Source organism: Phyllobates terribilis, unplaced genomic scaffold, assembly GCF_046119375.1.
Source record: "Phyllobates terribilis strain yellow unplaced genomic scaffold, ASM4611937v1 Scaffold_691__1_contigs__length_813055, whole genome shotgun sequence".
In the NCBI taxonomy this organism is placed as follows: Eukaryota; Metazoa; Chordata; class Amphibia; order Anura; family Dendrobatidae; genus Phyllobates; species Phyllobates terribilis.
In genome coordinates this window covers 760,511-783,814 of record NW_027363451.1, presented here as the reverse complement: position 1 = coordinate 783,814, position 23,304 = coordinate 760,511, and the positions used below count along the sequence as shown (strand labels likewise).

At 44.5% G+C, this 23,304-nt stretch overlaps 1 protein-coding gene across 1 annotated transcript; it reads right to left on the bottom strand.

The window, feature by feature from the left end:
* Nucleotides 1-4,473: 4,473 nt before the first annotated feature.
* LOC141235836 (uncharacterized) lies at nt 4,474-21,183 on the bottom strand. Its single transcript, XM_073668187.1, has 7 exons — nt 21,123-21,183; nt 10,169-10,360; nt 9,938-10,039; nt 9,731-9,854; nt 9,560-9,648; nt 9,277-9,367; nt 4,474-6,453 (listed from the first exon to the last, which is right to left on the bottom strand). The coding sequence occupies exons 2-7, from the start codon at nt 10,244-10,246 to the stop codon at nt 5,177-5,179; spliced, it is 1,761 nt and encodes a 586-aa protein (XP_073524288.1). The 5' UTR covers nt 10,247-10,360; nt 21,123-21,183; the 3' UTR covers nt 4,474-5,176.
* Between the last annotated feature and the right edge of the window lie 2,121 nt (nt 21,184-23,304).

Sequence of the window (23,304 nt, the reverse complement as noted above, 5' to 3'; positions counted from 1 at the left end):
AGCTGCAGCATCAACTTGCTGCAGATGGTGTCACTGTGCATCGGTCAACTATACAACGCACTTTGCACAAGGAGAAGCTGTATGGGAGAGTGATGCGAAAGAAGCCGTTTCTGCAAGCACGCCACAAACAGAGTCGGCTGAGGTATGCAAAAGCACATTTGGAGAAGCCAATTTATTTTTGGAAGAAGGTCCTGTGGACTGATGAAACCAAGATTGAGTTGTTTGGTCATACAAAAAGGCGTTATGCATGGTGGCAAAAAAACACAGCATTCCAAGAAAAACACTTGCTACCCACAGTAAAATTTGGTGAAGGTTCCATCATGCTTTGGGGCTGTGTGGTCAATGCCGGCACCGGGAATCTTGTTAAAGTTGATGGACGCATGGATTCCACTCAGTATCAGCAGATTCTTGACAATAATGTTCAAGAATCAGTGATAAAGTTGAATTTACGCAGGGGATGGATCTTTCAGCAAGACAATGATCCAAAATACGGCTCCAAATCTACTCAGGCATTCATGCAGAGGAACAATTACAATGTTCTGGAATGGCCATCCCAGTCCCCAGACCTGAATATCATTGAACATCTGTGGGATCATTTGAAGAGGGCTGTCCATGCTCGGCGACCATCAAACTTAACTGGAATGGTTTTGTAAAGAGGAATGGTCAAAAATACCTTCATCCAGGATCCAGGAAATCATTAAAAGCTACAGGAAGCGACTAGAGGCTGTTATTTTTGCAAAAGGAGGATCTACTAAATATTAATGTCACTTTTCTGGTGAGGTGCCCATACTAATGCACCTGTCAAATTTTGTTTGAATGCAGATTGCACATTTTCTGTTAGTACAATAAACCTCATTTCAAGGCAGAAACATTACTGTGTCCAACAGTTATTACATAGATCAAACTGAAATAGCTGTTGCAAAAACACCAATTTTTATAAAACATTAAGCTTAAGATTAATAGGGGTGCCCAAACTTTTTCATATAACTGTATCTATAAGTAGACAGATCCAACAATGCAGAGTGCTGTATAATAACACGGACAGCAGTGCTGGAGACATATAAGAACAGTGGGTGGAGGAGGATATATCTATAAGTAGACAGATCCAACAATGCAGAGTGCTGTATAATAACACGGACAGCAGTGTTGGAGACATATAAGAACAGAGGGTGGAGGAGGATATATCTATAAGTAGACAGATCCAACAATGCAGAGTGCTGTATAATAACACGGACAGCAGTGCTGGAGACATATAAGAACAGAGGGTGGAGGAGGATATATCTATAAGTAGACAGATCCAACAATGCAGAGTGCTGTATAATAACACGGACAGCAGTGCTGGAGACATATAAGAACAGAGGGTGGAGGAGGATATATCTATAAGTAGACAGATCCAACAATGCAGAGTGCTGTATAATAACACGGACAGCAGTGCTGGAGACATATAGGAACAGAGGGTGGAGGAGGATATATCTATAAGTAGACAGATCCAACAATGCAGAGTGCTGTATAATAACACGGACAGCAGTGCTGGAGACATATAGGAACAGAGGAGGGAGGAGGATATATCTATAAGTAGACAGATCCAACAATGCAGAGTTCTGTATAATAACACGGACAGCAGTGTTGGAGACATATAGGAACAGAGGGTGGAGGAGGATATATCTATAAGTAGATAGATCCAACAATGCAGAGTGCTGTATAATAACACGGACAGCAGTGTTGGAGACATATAGGAACAGAGGGTGGAGGAGGATATATCTATAAGCAGGCAGGTCCAACTGTACCAAGTGCTGTAGACCATCACATTTATCTAGAAAAAGAGTCCAGCAATAAAAGGTACAAAGCACATGAAATATTAGTCAAATACCGAAATAGTATTACCATACAGTAAATGATTAAATGGTTCACATTTATATGCTGACAGAGTGTTTTAAATAGGGCAGCCATAAAGAATGGCTCAGACATCAAAAAGATGTCCCTGCCATAATAAAACCAGTACTGATTTTACATTCGGTCCTATCGTTTATAGAGACTGGTGAATAAAAGATCCTCATTAATTCCTTTAGGGGACACACAATTCAGCCAGTCAGGCTACCTCTGGCGAGCACACGGAGGGCTGTGCGGCCCTCCAAAGAAATGCCACCCCACACCATTACTGACCCACTGCCAAGCCGGTCATGCTGAAGGATGGTGCAGGCAGCAGATCGCTCTCCACGGCATCTCCAGACTCTGTCACGTCCGTCACATGTGCTCAATGAGAACCTGCTTTCATCTGTGAAGAGCTCAGGGCGCCAGTGTCCTGTACGGTCTTGGGCTGTGAGCACAACCCCCATCTGTGGACGTCGGGACGTCATACCACCCTCATGGAGTCGGTTTCTAACCGTTTGTGCAGACACATGCACATTTGTGGCCTGCTGGAGGTCATTTTGCAGGGCTCTGGCAGTGCTCCTCCTGTTCCTCCTTGCACAAAGCCAGAGGTAGCGGTCCTGCTGCTGGGTTGTTGCCCTCCTACGGCCCCCTCCATGTCTCCTGGTGTACTGGCCTGTCTCCTGGTAGCGCCTCCAGCCTCTGGACACTATGCTGACAGACACAGCAAACCTTCTTGCCACAGTTCGCATTGATGTGCCATCCTGGATGAGCTGCACTACCTGAGCAACTTCTGTGGGTTGTAGAGTCCGTCTCATGCTACCACGAGTGTGAAAGCACAACCAACATTCAAAAGTGACCAGAACATCAGCCAGAAAGCATTGGTACTGAGATGTGGTCTGTGGTCCCCACCTGCAGAACCACTCCTTTATTGAGGGTGTCTTGCTAATTGCCGATCATTTCTACCAGTTGTTTGTTCCATTTGCACATCAGCATGTGAAATTGATTGTCAATCAGTGTTGCTTCCTAAGTGGACAGTTTGATTTCACAGAAGTTTGATTTACTTGGAGATACTGTATATTCTGTTAAGTGTTCCCTTTATTTTTTTGAGCAGTGTAGTATGGTTGGATAGTAGTTAATAATTTCTATCTGTCAATGACGTTGAGGACTTCCATTCGGCTATTGGATAACATGGACATAATTGCTGGCACTCTATTGTCTCTCAAGATCTGTAACTTTTTTTCTGTGTGCGCATTTTTTGTCCAGTTATTATTGTATATATTTCGCATTTATAGATCGATACTTTGAGAGATATTTTCTCATATCTTATTATGCATTTATACTATGATCTCATATAATCGTGTTATACTTCGTGCTTCACTGTTCTCTGTGGTGTCCTCGTTGGCCGTATCAATCTATGCTCCATGACGCGTGATCACGTGGTTCCCCACGTGCTTGTGGCGTGACGGATCATATGATGCGTTTGCCTTGGATGCGGCGGTGTAGCAGTGATTGCCATGTGTCATGCCACGCCCTCCCCACACCCATTGGCCGAGAGACTACACACCCCCTTTTCTATTGGCTCAAGGGTTCTTTTTAAACCCTACCCACCTTCATTGACGCCACCTCTTGATGAAGGCAGCTGTGCCGAAACGCGCATCAGGGTGAGCGCAATTGAGGAGCGTGTTCACATCCACTGTGGCTGTAAGTATTCTATAGGGTTCATGCTACACTCTTTTTGCTGCCGTTCTTTAATCTTTTTTCCTACTTAGGTGCATTTTCTAGGCTTTAATATGTATTAGGATATACTTTTACCCTGTAGCCTAAGAGTCAGGGCACTGATACCACTTATAAAGATCTGCTGTCCCCGGTATGAGCTATCTATATTAGTACCTATATATAGACAACGGTATAACTAACCTCTTATATAGCAACTACTTCTGACCTACCTCACAAGCACCTGCACTTTTATTGAATGCTTCACTGCATTTTAACAATATATTCTTATTTTTTGGCAGCCCAATTATGTATTTACATCAGAAAAGAATCATGTTAATTTGTCTCATGCTCCTCATTAGTGCTCCTCCATTGCTTTACTATTAACTGTCTCTGTTTCTGCGATTCATATTTTTTTCCTGTATAAATTATAATTAATAACATTTTGTAATTTTTTCACTATTATATGGGACTCTGACTTGAAGTTTTTTCCTCTTGTTTCTTATGTATGGAGGAGGATGTGGGGCCCGTTATACTGTATACTGGTTGGCCCACGACTTTGTCAAAGTTTTCATGTTTTGAGTTTTACATTCCTGATGTAGAATCAGTCTGGGTAAATGTACATGGACATGGCAATAATGGAAAGCTGCTAACTGGACTTTGCTACAAGCCTCCTAATATAGCTGAACACGTAGAGGAGGAAATGCTGCAACAAATTAAAAAGGCAACAAAAACAAGTCATGGTGAAAAGTGTTGGATCCCTTGAAATTGTTCCAGAAAATGAAGTAATTCTCCCAGAAAATTATTGCAATTACATGTTTTGTTATACACGTTTATTTCCTTTGCGTATATTGGAACAAAACAAGAAAACAGAGAAAATAAGGCAAATTAAACATAATCTCACACAAAATAGGCCAGAAAAAATTGTTGGCACCTTGCCAAAATTGTGGGTAAACAACTTTGTTTCAAGCATGTGAAGCTTGTTCAAACGCAGTTGTGGCAAGTAACAGGTGTGGGCAATATGAAAATCACAGCTAAAACTAGATAAAAAAGGGAGAGGTTGATTCAATCTATGCATTGTGTGCATATGTGTGCCACACTAAGCATGGAGAAGACAGAAAAAGGAGACGAGAACTGTCTGAGGACTTGAGAACCAAAATTGTTGAAAAATATCAACAATTTCAAGGTTATAAGTCCATCTTTAGGGATCCGCATGTTCCTTTGACCAAGGTGCGCAGCATAATCAATAAATTTACAACCCATACAGTCAAATATGGTGGAGGTTCAAAGGTGTTTTGGGGTTGTTTTGCTGCCTATGGCACTAGGTGCCTTGACTGTGTGCAAGACATCATGAAATCTGAAGATTAGCAAAGGATTTTGGGTCACAATTTAGTGCCTAGTGTCATAAAGCTGGGTTTGCGTCCTAGGTCATGGGCCTTCATACTTTACTTTCCCCTTGTTGACAGTGTGTTGTAGCCTCCCCTCTGGTTCCTCAGGAGGTACAAGAAACTCCTCAACGGCTTATTAGGGAGTTAGGTCTGTGGTGGCATTTTTAGTTGTGCAGCTAGGGCCTTTATTGTCTGTACAGAGACTAGTTGTGTGTAGTTGATGCATTCTCCCCTGTGTGGGTTCTCCGGTGGTTATCAAGATGCGCTTTCTGGTTAAAACATTTCCCACAATCTGAAAATGAAAATGGCTTCTCCACTGTGTGGGTTCTCTGGTGCTTAAGAAAACTAGATTTCTGGTTAAAACATTTTCCACATTCTGAACATGGAAAAGGTTTCTCCCCTGTGTGAGTTCTCTGATGTTTGATAAGAGTTGATTTGTCTGTAAAACATTTCCCACATTCTGAACATGGAAAAGGCTTCTCCCCTGTGTGAGTTCTCTGATGTTTGATAAGAGTTGATTTGTCTGTAAAACATTTCCCACATTCTGAACATGTAAAAGGCTTCTCCCCTGTGTGAGTTCTCTGATGTGTGATAAGAGTTGAGTTCTGTATAAAACATTTCCCACATTCTGAACATGAAAATGGCTTCTCCCCTGTGTGAGTTTTGTGATGTTTGATAAGATTTGAGTTCTGTGTAAAACATTTCCCACATTCTGAACATGAAAATGGCTTGTCTCCTGTGTGAGTTCTCTGATGGTTGATAAGAGTTGATTTCTCTGTAAAACATTTTCCACATTCTGAACATGGAAAAGGCTTGTCCCCTGTGTGAGTTCTCTGATGTTTGATGAGATTTGATTTCTGAACAAAACATTTCCCACAATCTGAACATGAAAAAGGCTGCTCCACTGTGTGGGTTCTCTGATGTTTGATAAGATTTGATTTCTGAACAAAACATTTCCCACATTCTGTACATGGAAAAGGCTTCTCCCCTGTGTGAGTTCTCTGATGTGCGATAAGATTTGATTTCTGTACAAAACATTTTCCACATTCTGAACAGGAAAATGGCTTCTCTCCTGTGTGAGTTATTTCATGCCTAACAAGATTTGATTTCTGATTAAAACATCTCCCACATTTGGAACAAGAAAATCTATTCTTCGCTGTGTGAATTTTTTGATGTTTAAGAAAAGACTTTTTGAGAGGAAAACTATTTCTATATTCTGAATGTGAAAATGGCTTCTTTGCATTAGGAGCAGTTTGTTTTTTAATGCTTATTTTGTGACTATGATTTTCCTTAGTAGTCGGTAATGAATCAGAAGACAGGACCTGTTTCATAGGATCAGATGACAGATCTTTGCTGTGAAGGGATGATGGTATATCTGGGGAAATGTCATTCACTTCAATTGTATCCTGTGGGATCTCAAGATCATCTGATTTAAAAATTGAAGATGTCAGCTGTCCCTCTGATCTCCTGGTACAGACATCTGCCAAGAATAAAACCAATTATTATTTTTTAATAAAAAATCCTTGAATTTTATATTTTTGAACATTTCTACTTAAACTGTCTGTAAATAAAGGCAAGTTATATAAAAAAAAAATTCACTTATTCACCAGGACAATGACCATCTAATAGAAAACCTCATAGGATGAACCAGTGGAGCGTGGTGTTCAACTGTTTGTTCATTCTGCCTCCCAAATATGGAGTAAAAGGCGCAGGCTCTGTCCAGCCACTAAGATTAGGTAGCCTGGGACCAGTAGTACCATCCAGTCTGGCAGTATGGGTGTGTGTGCTGTCCAGCTGGAGTAATCTGCTCCCTGCTTCAGCCATTTGGAAAGCACCGCACCCTACTAAAGCTGGAAGCTGCCAGATCCAGCCTTGTTCTCCTCTGGTTCAGTCCTCTGTGCTCAGCTCCTGGCTTGTGTATTTGTTTCCGGTTGTGACCTCGGCCCGATTACTGACTACTCGTGTCTTCTGATTTTGTACTTTTTCTGCCCTCCTGGTTGTGACCCGGCTACCTGACTATTCTTCTTCCCATCTCACTCCACAGAATAGCAGGTAACACTGTGGCCCAAGCCTAGGGGTCTCTGTTTAAGTCCAGATCCATGTAGAGGGGTTAAAGGGTGATGAGCAAAGTAATTTGTGAAATCTGTAAATGGAGTAGATAGTGACAAGCCTGTTTGTGGTGGCCATCTTTTGAGCTGCCAGGTGACCATGAACAGTGCCCCCAATACATTGCGTCTGTGAACTATTCCAGGATAATCTGCATTCCTAATAGCTAAATGGCGCTCCTTCCCTTCTTACCCTGCCATGTGCCCAGACAGTAGTGTACAACCGTATATAGGGGATTGTCAGATTCAAAAGAAGTTGGAAAATAATTTGTAAGGTCCATTTGTTTACTATTATCCTTTGTGAAGAATTCCAGAATAATCACCACATAAAGTGACACACGTCAGATTAGGAACATAAAACTGTCTGCGGGAAGGGGTTAAATCAGAGGATTACTGAAGTCAAAAACTGTGAGTATAGACAATAACACGTCTACTGAAATGATCAAACTCAACAGTCTCCATCAGAGAAAAATGAGTAACTAGTGGAGAAACCTCTCTGGGGTAATTAGAGTCTGGGGCTCGGTGGCTCTTCATCATCTAAACTATCGTAAGGTACAGTATTTTCTGTCACATTAGTGTCAAGAAGAAATATTAGACATTTAAAGTGAATTTTTTTACAATACTGCAGAGCTGAGGTGTCTTAAATTTAGATCTCGGGCATTTGGAAGAAGCAATGGAGATCTTTTTAAAAGACTACCAGGGAGTTACAGAGACATATAAGTGAGGCCGGCCGATCCCACCACAAACTATCATACAGAATGAACTTGTAAAAAAAAGAAAGAATATATAAACATGTAACATCCCCAACAACAATGTATGTATGAAGGGAGAAATCCAACACTAAACCGGAGATGCACTAATTTATGGTGGACCATTGGAGGTATGAGGAGTCCTGACCAGAAGAGTAGAGAAAGTATTAGTGCCCCCATTTCAGGAGAGATTGTGCAGGAATCTGAATTCTTTAGGATTGAAAACATAATGGAATTGATGACGTGGAGTGAATCCATGAAACCAGGGCTCGAGCCATGCCACCACATCTCCTGCAGGCGTGAATAGATGTATATTACAGCCATCAGCCACGCTCAGCTTAGCGATACATCATGGCACAGGTGTAATGTTTTTATGTAGTTTATCAAGATCCTGTTTGAAGTTAGTTGGTTTAAAAAGAAATTGAAAAGTCAGGATGAAGGGAAACTCTGTTATTATTGTACAGAAATTCACACTTGGCCCTCACTGCACATTTAATGTTTTCGATCAAAAAAAGCAAACTTTGGCCAGAAAGACTGGACCTGGTCTTGTAGGGACCATATGAGAACATTCAGCCGCACAGAAGGGAGAGAAGGTAGATTCATCCAATAAGATATCAGGGATCTAGGAAGCCAACACCATCATTACCCTCCGCTTTCTCTTACAGGCCCATCAGAATATTTTTCTTCAAGTGATTTTCTCACTTGTCAGCACTTTCTACGTACGCTGTCATTTGGCTTTGTAGTTTACAGATCTGGGCAGGTAACGGTCAGCGTCTCCTAATCCCAGGGGGTAGGTGGATCCTCCAGGTTGTAAGTTCTATAGAAAAGGGCTTTCACAATTACACAAAGTAAATTGAATATTTTCGGATGGAGGAGAATGTTGTGGTCTAGAGGGAAAATGGTGATCACACGATTGTGATACGGCCGGACTACATGACTGATAAAGCAGCCACAGCCGGTGACTGAGAAGAATCTGTTACTTCTCAGAAATTAGTGGTCACTACTCACCAGGGTAGAGGATGCAGTGTCTCAGGCACGTGATCCCTTAGCCCATTCTCCCTGTCTTCTGGTCTTATCAAAACCGCGGCATCCACACCATACATCGGCGTGGATATCGAGGTTTTGGTAGCCTATTCTCACTGTCTTCAGGTCCAAAGGGATCACGTGCCTGAGACACTGCGTCCTCACCCTCCTTTCCTATTGTCATTCCCAACAAGTGGTACACTGATGAAGGTCGTATAGACCGAAACGTGTTTTTGTTTTTTTTTCTGCTGTGGACTGCAATTAAAATTGCTTTTGCTAAAATTCATTACCTGAGTGCCGAGGTTTCTCTTATATTATATGGGGTTTGGACCCTACTCGTGTACCCTGGTCCAGTAGTGCTGCGTTCTCCACCACTATTACTGAGAAAAATCTGAGACTTCTCAACATTTCATGGTTACTACTCACCTGGGTAGTCATATGTAGGAATCTCCTCCTTACACCACTCATCACCCCTCACATATGTCTCTGTAGTATTAATATGGGTCAGATCTTCACCCTGAAACAAATATTATAAAAGTCACAGACAGATGGAGAAGTCATATGTATGATCGGCTCTAATCCTGCCATCTCCACCGTTCTCATTACACAAGTATAAAACATAATAATGGTGGATAAAACAAGACTGAAGACATAACTTTTACAGCCGTCTACACATCATAGGGGAGATCTCATGACATCTTCTATATACCTGAGGAACATTGGGATCTTCTTGTTTACAGTCCTGTGGATGAAGAGGACAGGGACATCTCTCTGGTGTTGTCCTCTTACTGGATAGATCTGGAGGAAACACATATGGGACTGAATTCATTCTTTACATACAGATAATTCTAGGCCGTGTGTATTTAGTCCTGTCTATTACCTGGTGATGCGAGGGGCTGGGGAACCTCCATCATGATGTTCTTGAACAGATCTTTGTGTCCTTCTAAATACTCCCACTCCTCCATGGAGAAATAGACGGCGACATCCTGACACCTTATAGGAACCTGACACATACAATGATACCGTCATCTTCCCGATCCCTTCATAGCGTTACTGTATAATGTCCCAGCATTCCCAGCAGCGTCACCTCTCCAGTCAGCAACTCAATCATCTTGTAGGTGAGTTCTAGGATCTGGTCATTGATGTCCTCATGTATCAGGGGGTGAGGTGGAGGCCCCGTGATTAATCTCTGGTTATGGAGAGACACATTAATAAATCTCACTCCAGACATTTCCAGAGTCCTCACCTCTCCAGTTCTGTCCTTCTGTTATTCCAGTAGATAAGAATGATGTAATGTGACGTCATCAGAATCTCTCACCTCTCCAGTAAGCCGGAAGAGGATCTCTAGGGTGAGGTGTAATATCCTCTCCACCATCTTGTCCCTGTCCATATCCATCTTTGATAGGTAAATCAGGAAAATTTTCTTATATAGACGATCTTCACTGAGAGGATCCGGTATTGTAGAGACCCGAACGAGAAGAAGATGAGCCGATGTAACATCATAAAAATCCTGTATAATAATACAATTACTGGAGATAATAAGGGAAACATATGAGGAGATTTATTATTTTAAATTTAGTTTTTTCTTAACATCTAGTAATAAAACCTTTATATTTTAGGCCACAGACAACAAGCAATTTCTTCCTCGAAGTCTGCAGCTGAATACGTTTCTCATAGATTCACCTTCCATAACGCTAATTCTCGTCTCATTTTCCGTCACTGGAATTGGCATTAGCAATACTGCAGGAGATATTTATTTCACGTGACATGAGAAATAACTACTTCATGATGAGGAAACATCTTCTACTACGGATCTAAAACCATATTTGGAGACAGTCTGTCACTGACTACATCACCACTGGCCGTCTGTAGGAATGTTTCCCGTCTTCCCCGAACTGTAATCTTCTATCAAGTTAGATCTCATGTCTGATTCACACACAGAAGTTTGAGGCTTTTATAAAAGCTGTTTTGTTTGTACAAATGCCACGGACAGAAATTATTTGATACTGAAGTCTACATGTACAGTGTATTATGGGTTCTATTTCTAGCCTTAGGCTTTCCTATATTACAAGAAAAAAAACAGAAGAAAAGCAGATATTAAAATGTTTCAAAAGAAAATTTGCACCAACAATTCTTGTAAAAAGAAAAAACATGCAAAAAGCACAAGATACATTTTGCAATTTTTTAACATGTTATGAACTCTTTTGGCACCAGAACATAGATGTACACCTCAGGGATGGCACAGGTGCGGCTGCAATAAAATCCCTGGCAGTTTAACCACTTGCTCCTGCAAAAAGCAAACATGGCATCTAAGAAGGTGTGACAGAGTTCGGCTGAATGCCCTCCTCCCCCAAGTACTGGGCCTGTAATGTACAAAAGTCTATTAGGCCGGGCCAGAGGCAGAGTTCAATAACTTACTTTTTAACGCCTCCATAAACATTAGACTAAAGTTACATGGAAGCACTGATTTTGGTCGACTATATAATGTATTTGGAGACCTCCCTACAGATGCAGTCAGACATACAAACCACAGGAAAGCTGGAATATTTGTGTATGGGGGAGTCGGGAGAGATAGCCGTCTGCCAAATGATCGTTCAGCCAACACTTATCTCATGTGCATGGGGCAGTTAGTATTACTGACAGGCAGTGATAATACACGGCACTACAGTAGTACAGTGCATCACCTGAGCAATCAAAGGCTTCTGTGTTGTATGATCGCACTAATGAGAGTTATTTTAAAAAGTTTATAAAAAAGGTTTAAAAAAAGTTTTAAAGTAAAAATATCACAGTTTTAGCAAAAAGAAATATTTGTCACTATAAGGAAAACATGCATATAATGAGAAAATGGAAAGAGAGGTCAGCTCACTGTTTATTTAATGCACCTTGTCTGAAGAACACCGCATGGAACCACCCTGGTCAGGGACTGTGAAGACCCGGGGTCTTCTGTGGGCGTAATGCTACTCAAACAACACAGGGTGAGGGTAAAACAGCGTGGCAATACTTTATTGCACCACAAAGCGGACATTAAACATACAGAACAGTCCCAGCAAATACCCAAGATGGTACAACATTACACAGTCTCACCCTTCCTTCTCCGCCCGCCTGGGATAGAACAGCTGCGACTTTGGAGACTTCCAGGGCCGACTACCTCAACCAGTGGCCCTCCGCTTCTGGTGGGCCCCCACAGAGAAAAGGTAGCGGCAAGCTTAGGAAGTCAACAGTCCATCGAGGTACAAGACCAGGAGACCCGATGGTCCCATCCTGGCCTCTCCGAGAGTTTCCATGAGACCAGACGACCGGTGGGTCCCTCCTGGCAACTCCAAATGTCTCCATGGGTTCTAGGTGACTGGTGGGTCCCTCCCAGCAACACCAAAACAGCATATCCATGGGGCCAAGTGACTTTTTCATCCTCTCCTGGACTTCCCAAAAGTATCAATGGTCTCTCTGATGGTTAATGGAGCAGATCTGAAACTTTCCAGTGAGGGATGATACCCTTAGACTAGAATCATGTAGAATAGAAATCTGTGTCTCTTTAGATGCCATGCAATCCATCTACTTTCCTGAAGGATGTCTCCCATTCTCCTTCCAAAGTCCTTCTGATGTTCCGTGATTCTCTGTCCCAAATTTCATTCTGTCTATAGCACTACAGACACCCCTGTTTATATTTACATCTATGTGAGGTCATAAAGCCCAGGTAAAAGAGGTAAAGGTGCAGGGATCACCTATCATTGTTTGAGCTAATCTATTTACATAGTTGGTATCACAGGGGCTGTTTTAAATAAACTTTCAGCTGACTTAGTACAATTTGTCATTAGCACAGCAAACATGATTGTTTCCAAATGAATAGAATTCAGCATTCAGGGTTATACAAATAACTATGACCTTTTTCATCAGCAAGAGAAATACAGCCCCTGATGAAGCTACTGTAGTAGCGATACGCGTAGGGCTTACCTCTCTACAGTGGACTCCCTCCATAGGTATCTATGCCCTACGTGTATAGCTATTACAGTAGCTTAGTCAGGGGTCGTATGTTTTTTAACCACTTGTGTGTCCCTACATGAAATAAAGTTGCTATTGTATTTATTATTTGTAGTAATTCTTATTATTTTTGGATGTGCATTATCTCACTGTGCAAGCTTTTCTCTACCTACTTCTTTAAGTGCTTTGTTGCACAGTTACCATTGCCCCCGTATCATATTTCAGTGATTTAGATTGTGTGGTGCCGACTGCCAAATATCTTAATAGATTAATGTCTTCTAATACATTTTTTTTAGAGGCCCTGACATGCATCCCACGTATTGTAGTTAACTCTCTATACACTCTATTAAATAAATGACCCCCTATAGTGTTACAATTGATGAAATTGTGTATTGAAAATTGCTGTACCGTTAGGTTTTCTTCAAATGTGTCGGTTTTATTAACATAGTTGCATGCTTTACAGGGTGTATGGCCACATTTAAAAAAACCCTTATAGGATAACCAAGTTACATTGCGTTTGATATTTGTTTCTTGCTTATTCCGCCTGGTGTAGAAGCCTTTTTGGATCCAAAACTCAAACAAAATATGCAAAAGAATTTACAAAGTCTGGAGGATGCCATCTCAGACATCAAAAAAACTACGTTTGAGAGAGATATCAAAGACTACGAGTCAAATTCAATTTACACATGGAAATGAAATAAACCAGGAGCTACTGTTCTGAAATACAGGTCACACAATATATTCAAAGGAAATAGAGGAGAGCGGAGGTCAGCCTCACAAATCCTAATGTGTCCATGGGTTCCTCTAATTATAATTCTCTGAGGACTTATCTGATGCATCAGTGGGATCAACTAAAGACAGATGGAACAAAAATAAATTCTTCAGAACGCCTCACAATCCGGCACAAAACAACGGGCGGCAGAAAGCTCAAACGTGCCTGGACATGTGCGTTCCATGCCGGAGGGCATCACGGTCTCCTATCTGCGCATGCGCATGTCCGGAAGCATGTGACGCGCCCCCTGGGCCTGTGCTGTGCAGGGGATACCCGGAGCCGGATTGCTGGGGGTTGTAGTCCTCCGTGGCGGTGACCCGGTCCGTGCCCAGGGCGGTCAAACCAGTGGCAGTCTTAGTAATGTGACAAATGTCCGACTACGCCACCCGTGGATTGCGGTCAGTGGGGACCGCCGCTGCGCTGCAGACCGCTGAGGCTGATGTTGTATGCGCAGCCAAGTATGGGATAACTCCCCACGGGAGAAGTATTGCCTCAGGGCAGCTAGTGTGGATGATGGGAGTGATGGTGTGAGCGTCCCAGTACTGATGGTGCTGGTGCAGCGATGAAACACAGAGACGTGTGGTGCAGTTCAGGGTCTTTACTGATGGAATAACGCAGACCCTCCCGGGAGTACCGGTTAGCAGTAGGGGCCTGGTCAGTCTGTAAGCAAGTAGGATCTCCCCTGGCCAGGTGGAGTTGTAGGCCTCCCTGACTATCTGCACTCTTTCCTGGCTACCTTGCTCTATGCGGGTAGAAGTAGCCCACGTCCCTGAGTATACCGTGTGGTGCTCACCCGTATGGCCGGTGACTTGGGGCCTTCCGTCAGCCTCCGCTTCACGATGGCGGTGCTGGTCCCTTGCTTGTGACCGTGCCTCCGGGCTTCTATGGCCAGAGGACACGGAATCCCCTGCCGGTTGGATTCTGCTGCTGGACCTGGATGTCCCCACAGCCTCGGACTCCGTGTCCGGGTTTAGTGTCTTCAGCCAAGGCGAGCTTTCTAGCTTCCAGCCTCTGGCACTCGCTCCTGCTCCTACAGAGCTCCTAGTTCTTGCTTTCCCTGTGTCTGCTGTCCTCCAGACCTGACTGCGTCTCTGTCTGGGACTCTCCCTTCCTAATCCTGCCCTAGACCCAGTTTATATAGGGCAGATTCCTCCCCTCCCAGGTCTGGGCCGGCGGTGTTGCATGCTTAGGGCTCCTGACCAGAGAAACCTCCCACTTGCTCTCAGACATAATATTTCTATTACTGTGGTAACCAGACCCCTGGGGTGCCACACATGCGCTCCACGCCGGATCGCATATGGTATTGGATTGCATACCACCAACATAGAAAAATCCTATCTCTGAGATCAGCATCATGGGAGACTAAAAACAAGTACTGCACATCCTCCCATCATGTAATAGACATGTAGATCTACTTTATCACTACGAAAAATATGGGATGGTGGCCCACAGTATATTCCTAAATGGTCAAACTTGACCTCTATTGCACAATTAGAGATACACAAGGAACACCACACTTGTTAATGACGAAATAGTATAAGTGGAATATAATTGATAAGTAATAATTCTGATATAGAAGCTCAGATATCTCGGTGAAGTACAACAATATGTAAAGCCCATTCACAGGGAACTGACTAGCAATGGGTAGAGCATAAAATCCAAAAATATAATCCAGAATGGGGCTGTTCACACAAAACAGGCATAGGAAATTTGCTCATTGAGTTCCTTAGGGGCTCGTGAATCCAGTCTAAAAATCCACTCACTTTCCTTTCAGAGGATACATCTATTGTGATCACCTCCTCTCACATTGGGTTTAACCACCTCAATGATACAAAAGGAGAGGTCTCCGGGTTCACCTTGATGTGCACTGTTCATGTGTCTCACTAATGGGATCTCCCGACCATGGCATATATCGCCCAAATGCTCCCCTACTCTCCTCCTAGACACCCTCTTGATCTTGTCTACATATTCTAGGAGGCAGGTGCATGTTGCCATAAATACTAGTACTGAGGTTTTACAGTTGGAATAATCCCACTGGAAAAAGATTTTAACCATGGAGGAACTTGAGAAAGATTTACATGGTCTCATCCAATTACATGTACAACATTCTCCAGATGTAAAGAAACCACAGATTCTTCTATCTAGCCAAATCCCCTTGGTTGCAAGACCAACCCTTTCTGAAAGTTATTGTGGGAGTAGATTCCACAGCACCCTCAGGTCCGGGTCGACCACAAGTATATCCCAGTGTTTTCTGAGGATATGAAAGATACAGTCATTCTGATTGTCATAAGTTTTTCTTACTCGTGTAGTCCAATCTTCTTCTTGGTCTCTTGGATTGGTATGGAGGAGTGTCTGTCTCTCCCATTTTTCTGCAAATGATGATGCGGAATCCAAAATGTACCACGAGTACCCTTTATCCCTTAATCTGGTGTTCAGGTCTATTGCCTGTATATTAGATTCTGTGACATTCGAGCAGTACCTTCTCAAACGTAAAAATTGGCCCTTGGGTTTTCCTCTTTATATGGGGATGGGGGTGGTGGTTATCCCACTTCAATAGTTTATTAGTGCTTGAAGGTTTATGGTAGATGAGTGACCCTAGGGTCCCATTCCAATCTAACTTGATCAGTACATACAGGAGCGTCAACAGGTAATAATTAGTGTTGGTCTGCCCCTTTAAACAAAATGTACTTTTCAGGTTATCCCCCCAGCACCCTCACTTAGCTTCCCTTCTTTTGAGCCCACAGAGTCAGACTCTACCGGCCCTTCTCCCTGCGAGTGGCGGTTGTCTATCGCCCTCCGGGCCCTTCCCATCCCCTCCCGTCAGTTTGTGGATCATTTTGCCACTTGACTTCCAAATTTTCTATCCTATGACATCCCCACCCTCATCATAGGAGACTTTAACATCCCAATTGGCAATTCCGTCTCCCCATCTGCAGCTCATCTTTTATCTCTAACTTCCTCCTTTGGCCTTTCACAGCTTACTAATTCTCCTACACATAAAAATGGAAATACTCTTGACTTGATCTTCGCCTGGCTCTGTTCAATACATGACTTTACTAACGCTCCTCTTGCACTCTCTGATCACAACCTTCATTCATTCTCTGTCAAGGACTGTCCCCCTGCTCAGGACACCCCCACTTTGCACACTTACAGAAATATACAATCCATTAACACCCAGAAATTTATGAAAACGTTGCAAACATCATTGGCCCCAATCTCCTCCCTCTCATGTCCTGACTCTGCACTGAAGCATTATAACGAAACATTGCAATGCTCCCTGGATGAAGCCGCACCTCATACACAGAGAACAACTCAGCACAGACGGCGACAACCCTGGAACACGCCGCAAACACGTCTTCTCCAGCGGTGCTCCAGGTGCGCTGAACGGCTGTGGAGAAAATCTAATCTCGCCGAAGATTTCCTCCATTATAAATTTATGCTTAAAACCTATAACTCTGCCCTTCACCTCTCCAAACAAACCTACTTTAACAACCTCATCATCTCACGGTCCAATAATCCTAAACGCCTGTTTGACACTTTTCACTCTCTCCTCAATCAAACAGCACAGGCCCCGACCACCGACCTCAGCGCTAACGATCTGGTCAATTATTTCAAAGAGAAAATTAACCATATCCGACAGAAACTTTTCTCCCAATCCTCAAATGTAATGCATGCTCCTCCCTCCCACACTGCATCTTGCTCATTTTCTGACTTCGAACCAGTCACGGAAGAAGAATAAGAAAAAAACCATCCCTGGACGAGAACTGTGCTGCTAACTACAGACCTGTCTCCAATCTTCCCTTTATCTCTAAACTCCTGGAACGCCTCATCCATTCCCGTCTGATCCGCTATCTCTCAGATATCTCTCTTCTTGACCCTTTACAATCTGGTTTCCACTGTTTACATTCTACTGAAACTGCACTCACTAAAGTCTCTATTGATCTACTAACAGCTAAATCTAATGGTCACTACTCCCTGCTGATTCTCTGGATCTCTCTGAATCATTCGACACTGTGGATCACCAGCTCCTCCTCACTACGCTCCGCTCTATCGGCCTCAAGGACACTGTCCTCTCCTGGGTCTCCTCCGACCTCTCTGACCGCTTCTTTACTTTATCTTTTGCTGGCTCCTCTTCTTCTCCCCTTCCCCTTATTGTCAGGGTTCCTCAAGGATCAGTCCTAGGCCCCCTTCTTTTCTCCTTATACATCGCTCCTATTGGACAATCAGCAGATTCGGTTTTCAGTACCATCTCTATGCTGATGACCCAATCATACACCTCTTCTCCAAACATCACCCCGGAATTATAACAAAACACCAGTGATTGTCTTTACGCTGTCTCTAACATTTTGTCCTCCCTCTATCTAAAATTGAATCTGTCAAAAACTGAACTACTCGTATTTCCTCCCTCCACTAACCTACCTGTGCCCGATATTGCCATTTCCGTTTGTGGCTCCACCATTACTCGCCAGCAACATGCCCGCTTGTCTTGGGGTCATACTTGATTTAGATCTTTCCACTCCTCATATCAAATCACTCACTCACTCGTGTCATCTACACCTCAAAAACATCTCTAGATTCAGAAATTTTCTTACTTTTGACTCTGCAAAAACTCTTACTGTAGCTCTTATTCATTCTCGTCTAGACTATTGCAACTCTCTACTAATCAGTCTCCCTCTTTCAAAACTCTCCCCTCTCCAATCCGTCCTGAATGCAGCAGCCAGGATCATATTCCTCGCCAACCGCTACACCGATGCCTCTTCCCTGTGCCAGTCATTGCACTGGTTGCCCATCAAATACAGAGTTCAATATAAACTTATCACTCTCACCAACAAAGCGCTCCATCCTTCAGTACCCCCCTACATCTCCTCCCTCGTCTCAGTCTACCACCCTTCCAGTCCCCTCCGTTCTGCTAATAACTTTAAACTAAAATCCTCTGTAATCCGAACCTCCCACTCCAGTCTCCAAGATTTCTCACGTACTGCACCAATTCTTTGGAATGCACTATCCAGGATAATTCGATTAATTCCCAATACGGAGAGTTTTAAGAATGCCATAAAAACCCATTTCTTTAGACTGGCCCATCACCTCAACACACTTATCTAACTGTCCCAGTTTGGCCCATATTAACATTTTCTTCAAAATCATGCTCATACCATCCATGCACTGATTAGCCTCTGTCTGTCCTGTACACATACTGGCTGGCGACCAGTTCATGTAGTGTTATGTACTTACCCTATTTAGTATATTACAGTTGTATTATAGAATATATCTACATTTTACCTTTGTGTCTCCCCTATTTCCTTATAGACTGTAAGCTTGCGACCCTCACCCCTTTTAACATCTGAGTTATGCTTATTCTGTAAAGTCTGTATTGTCTGTATAAGTCTCCCCTAAAATTGTAAAGTGCTGTGGAATATGTTGGTGCTATAAAAATAAAAAATATTATTATTATTATAATTAAATTCAGATGTAAATCTAAGGCCCACTCTATTGATGTTGAGTTCCCCGACAAATGAAAAAGATTGTTCACTCGTCCCCGACCAGATGATAAAAATGTAGTCAATATATTTGTACCATACCCCAGTATATGGATCCCACACTTATAATCATCTCTGAATATTGTGGATTCCTCCCACCAGTCCAGGGATAAGTTAGCGTATGAGGGGGCACAGGGGCTCCCCATCGCAGTACCCCTGAGCTGGAGGAAGTACTGCCTGTCAATAAGAAAGAAGTTATGAGAAAGAGTGAATTTTAGAAGATCTTCAATGATGTCATTATGTCTGCTACACTGTACTGATCTCGATTTAAAGAAATGTCTTACTCCTCTGATACCATCCTCAGGCCGTATAGTACTGTACAAAGCCTCGATATCTAGTAAGGCCGGCTGCTCCCCTACATGCATGTATACATGCTCGAGGGTATACATGGAGGGGAGCAGGCAAAGGGAAAACCAACTCCAGAGGGATTATTCCAACTGCAGGACCTCAGGCGGTACTGTAGGGGCATAATAGGGGCATTACACTGTGTGGGGGTATCATACATACAGCATAAGGGGCATAATGGGGGCATTATACTGTGTGGGGGCATCATACATACTGTATAAGGGGCATAATGGGGGCATTACATTATGTGGGGGCATCATACATACTGCATAAGGGGCATAATGGGGGCATTACACTGTGGGGGGCATCATACATCCTGTATAAGGGGCATAATGGGGGCATTACACTGTGTGGGGGCATCATACATACTGCATAAGGGGCATAATGGGGGCATTACACTGTGTGGGGGCATCATACATACTAGATAAGGGGCATAATGGAGGCATTACACTGTGTTGGGGCATCATACATACTGCATAAGGAGCATAATGGGGGCATTACACTGTGGGGGGCATCATACATCCTGCATAAGGGGCATAATGGGGGCTTTACACTGTGTGGGGGGCATCATACATACTGCATAAGGGGCATAATGGGGGCATTACACTGTGTGGGGGCATCATACATACTAGATAAGAAGCATAATGGGGGCATTACACTGTGTTGGGGCATCATACATACTGCATAAGGAGCATAATGGGGGCATTACACGGTGGGGGGCATCATACATCCTGCATAAGGGGCATAATGGGGGCATTACACTGTGTGGGGGGCATCATACATCCTGCATAAGGGGCATAATGGGGGCATTACACTGTGTGGGGGCATCATACATCCTGCATAAGGGGCATAATGGGGGCATTACACTGTGTGGGGGGCATCATACATCCTGCATAAGGGGCATAATGGGGGCATTACACTGTGTGGGGGGCATCATACATACTGCATAAGGAGCATAATGGGGGCATTACACTGTGTGGGGGCATCATACATCCTGCATAAGGGGCATAATGGGGGCATTACACTGTGTGGGGGGCATCATACATCCTGCATAAGGGGCATAATGGGGGCATTACACTGTGTGGGGGGCATCATACATCCTGCATAAGGAGCATAATGGGGGCATTACACTGTGGGGGGCATCATACATCCTGCATAAGGGGCATAATGGGGGCATTACACTGTGTGGGGGGCATCATACATCCTGCATAAGGGGCATAATGGGGGCATTACACTGTGTGGGGGGCATCATACATCCTGCATAAGGGGCATAATGGGGGCATTACACTGTGTGGGGGGCATCATACATCCTGCATAAGGGGCATAATGGGGGCATTACACTGTGTGGGGGGCATCATACATCCTGCATAAGGGGCATAATGGGGGCTTTACACTGTGTGGGGGCATCATACATCCTGTATAAGGGGCATAATGGGGGCATTACACTGTGGGGGTCCTGTACTATGAGAACAATACGTTTCCTCCCTTCCTGTCCCCATAGTTGGGTCGTATGTATCTATTACAGGAAACAGAACAAAAACCTTATGATTCTTATAAAGGGCCAACCCAAGACCCCAAAAGAGCCTCCGTGCTGAAGGGGTTAATGCCCCCTGCACCCAGTCATGGGGGTCTCCACATACCTCCACCTGCAGAGCCGCCACCACATATATGGCTGTTGTGTGCGCACAGGACCTGTGATGAGGTCACAGGAGGGGAGGAGTCAGGGGGTCACATGATCTGGGGCCTCAGTGGATGCAGGACTCTGCTGTGCTGGTTGTCATGGTGCTGAAGTTTATGTGTGGGGTCAGGAGGGGTTTACAGTGTGGATGTAGCAGAGCCGCGTGTGTACGAGGTGTACGGAGCGGAGCCGTGTGTACGAGGTGTACGGAGCAGAGCCGCGCGTGTACGAGGTATACGGAGCGGAGCCGCGTGTGTACGGGGTGTACGGAGCGGAGCCGTGTGTACGAGGTGTAAGGAGCGGAGCCGTGTGTACGAGGTGTACGGAGCGGAGCCGTGTGTACGAGGTGTACGGAGCAGAGCCGCGCGTGTACGAGGTATACGGAGCGGAGCCGCGTGTGTACGAGGTGTACGGAGCGGAGTCGCGTGTGTGTAGAACGGGCAAGAAAGCTTGTAAAAGAACTTCAACATGACGTTTCAAGGATGGAGCGAGACTGCCATCTACTGGCCAGATACAGTCAAGCGGAACCAAAATATACAAGGGAAGTTGCAGGGGGAGCAGGTCCAGACGCTGGACTCGATCAGGTGACTTCCAGGAAGGAATTCAGAGAGATAAGAGGCCAGCGCGCCAAACCAGAGGGGTCTTTGGCGCCAAGCAGCAGAGAGGAGCAGACGTGCTCCCTGCGTCCTGAGAAACCCCACGTGACAGGCCAAATCCAGAGGCCTGAGAGGTGCTCCAGCCAGGCACCGGTAAAAGAGCTCCGGATCCCTCACAGTTGTGACCCGAGTGCTGTGCCTGCTGAGGATACTAGGAACCTGATCGCGGTGCTGAGTGAGTTCGCGGAACCCGACGTCACCCACCGACAGACGAGGCCTGGACCCCCCTATCCAAGGCTCGAGAGACTGCCTCCAACGGCCAAGCAGAGAGGAGCTGCATACGTGAGCAGGGCCGTCACTTCCACTGCTCACCCACGGTACCGGGGACAATTGGGTTTAAGTACTCAGGTTGGGAGGGGAACGGTTGGGGCTAAAGTAGCACAACGTGATTTAATTGAATTTATCCGGAAAGAGACTCACGGCCTAGCGGGAATAACCGGTGACCCCCGCTAGGGCCAAATTCACGGTTAAAGAACTTGTGTGGTGTCTCTCATGCTTGAGGGTATCACCTTACTTTAAGAGACTGCGCCTTATTTTAAGAGACTGCGCCTTACTTCAAGAAATTTCATATTTTGCTGATATTTCAAACCACTGCTCATTACCCTTGTTGCTAATCCCTTGTTTCAGTATACCTGTTGTATAAAACTGTTTACAAACATTTCTGACTATTCTCGCCTTGTGTCTCTGTGCGTTGCATTCCGGCACCTGCATTACATTTGGTGTAGTCGGCAGGATGCAACATTCAGACGCAGAGATGGCGGATCATTCTGTGGCTGGGTCCGGCCGGAGCCATATACCCCTGGGGGCTATTCTCAGCTATCTTCCCAAGTTTGCAGGGGATGGCATGTCACTTTGGGACTGGGCAGAAAGACTGAGAAGTATGCTACGCATGTATCCCCTTGACCCTCTAGCCCAGGCGGAGCTGGCCCTCCTAACCCTTGATGGAGAGGCCCGACAGACTGTGATGTACCGCCCACCTGGGGACCGTGACACCGTGGATAAAGTGATAAAAATTCTAGAGGACATGCACGGTGACACTACAGATTTGGGACACTTGCGCTTACGGTTGTTTCAGCGGGTCCAAGGGGAAAATGAGACAGTAAATCAGTATGTTAATGCATTACAGGAAGTGACGGCCCATATCACTAAGAAAACTCGAGATGGGAACCGAGGACTGGGACCATTGGATGAGGTGTTGCGTGACCAACTGATTGCTGGCTTGAAAGACCCTTCCCTGAGGCAGATCCTGAAGGAGCGGCTGCGATTGAGCCCTGATATGGGCTTCCTGGAGGTAGGGGCTGAAGCTAGAGTCCTGGAGAGAGAAGTTCCTGTTCTCAAAGCCACAGTTAGAAGTCATGAGGCAATTGCTCCTGGATTCACCAACCAAGAGCCTGATTGGGTACGGGAAATACATCAGGAAATTCGAGACATTCGGGGTGAGCTGAATGCCATTAGGAAGACTCCTACTGCTCCCTTGCCGACGGACCG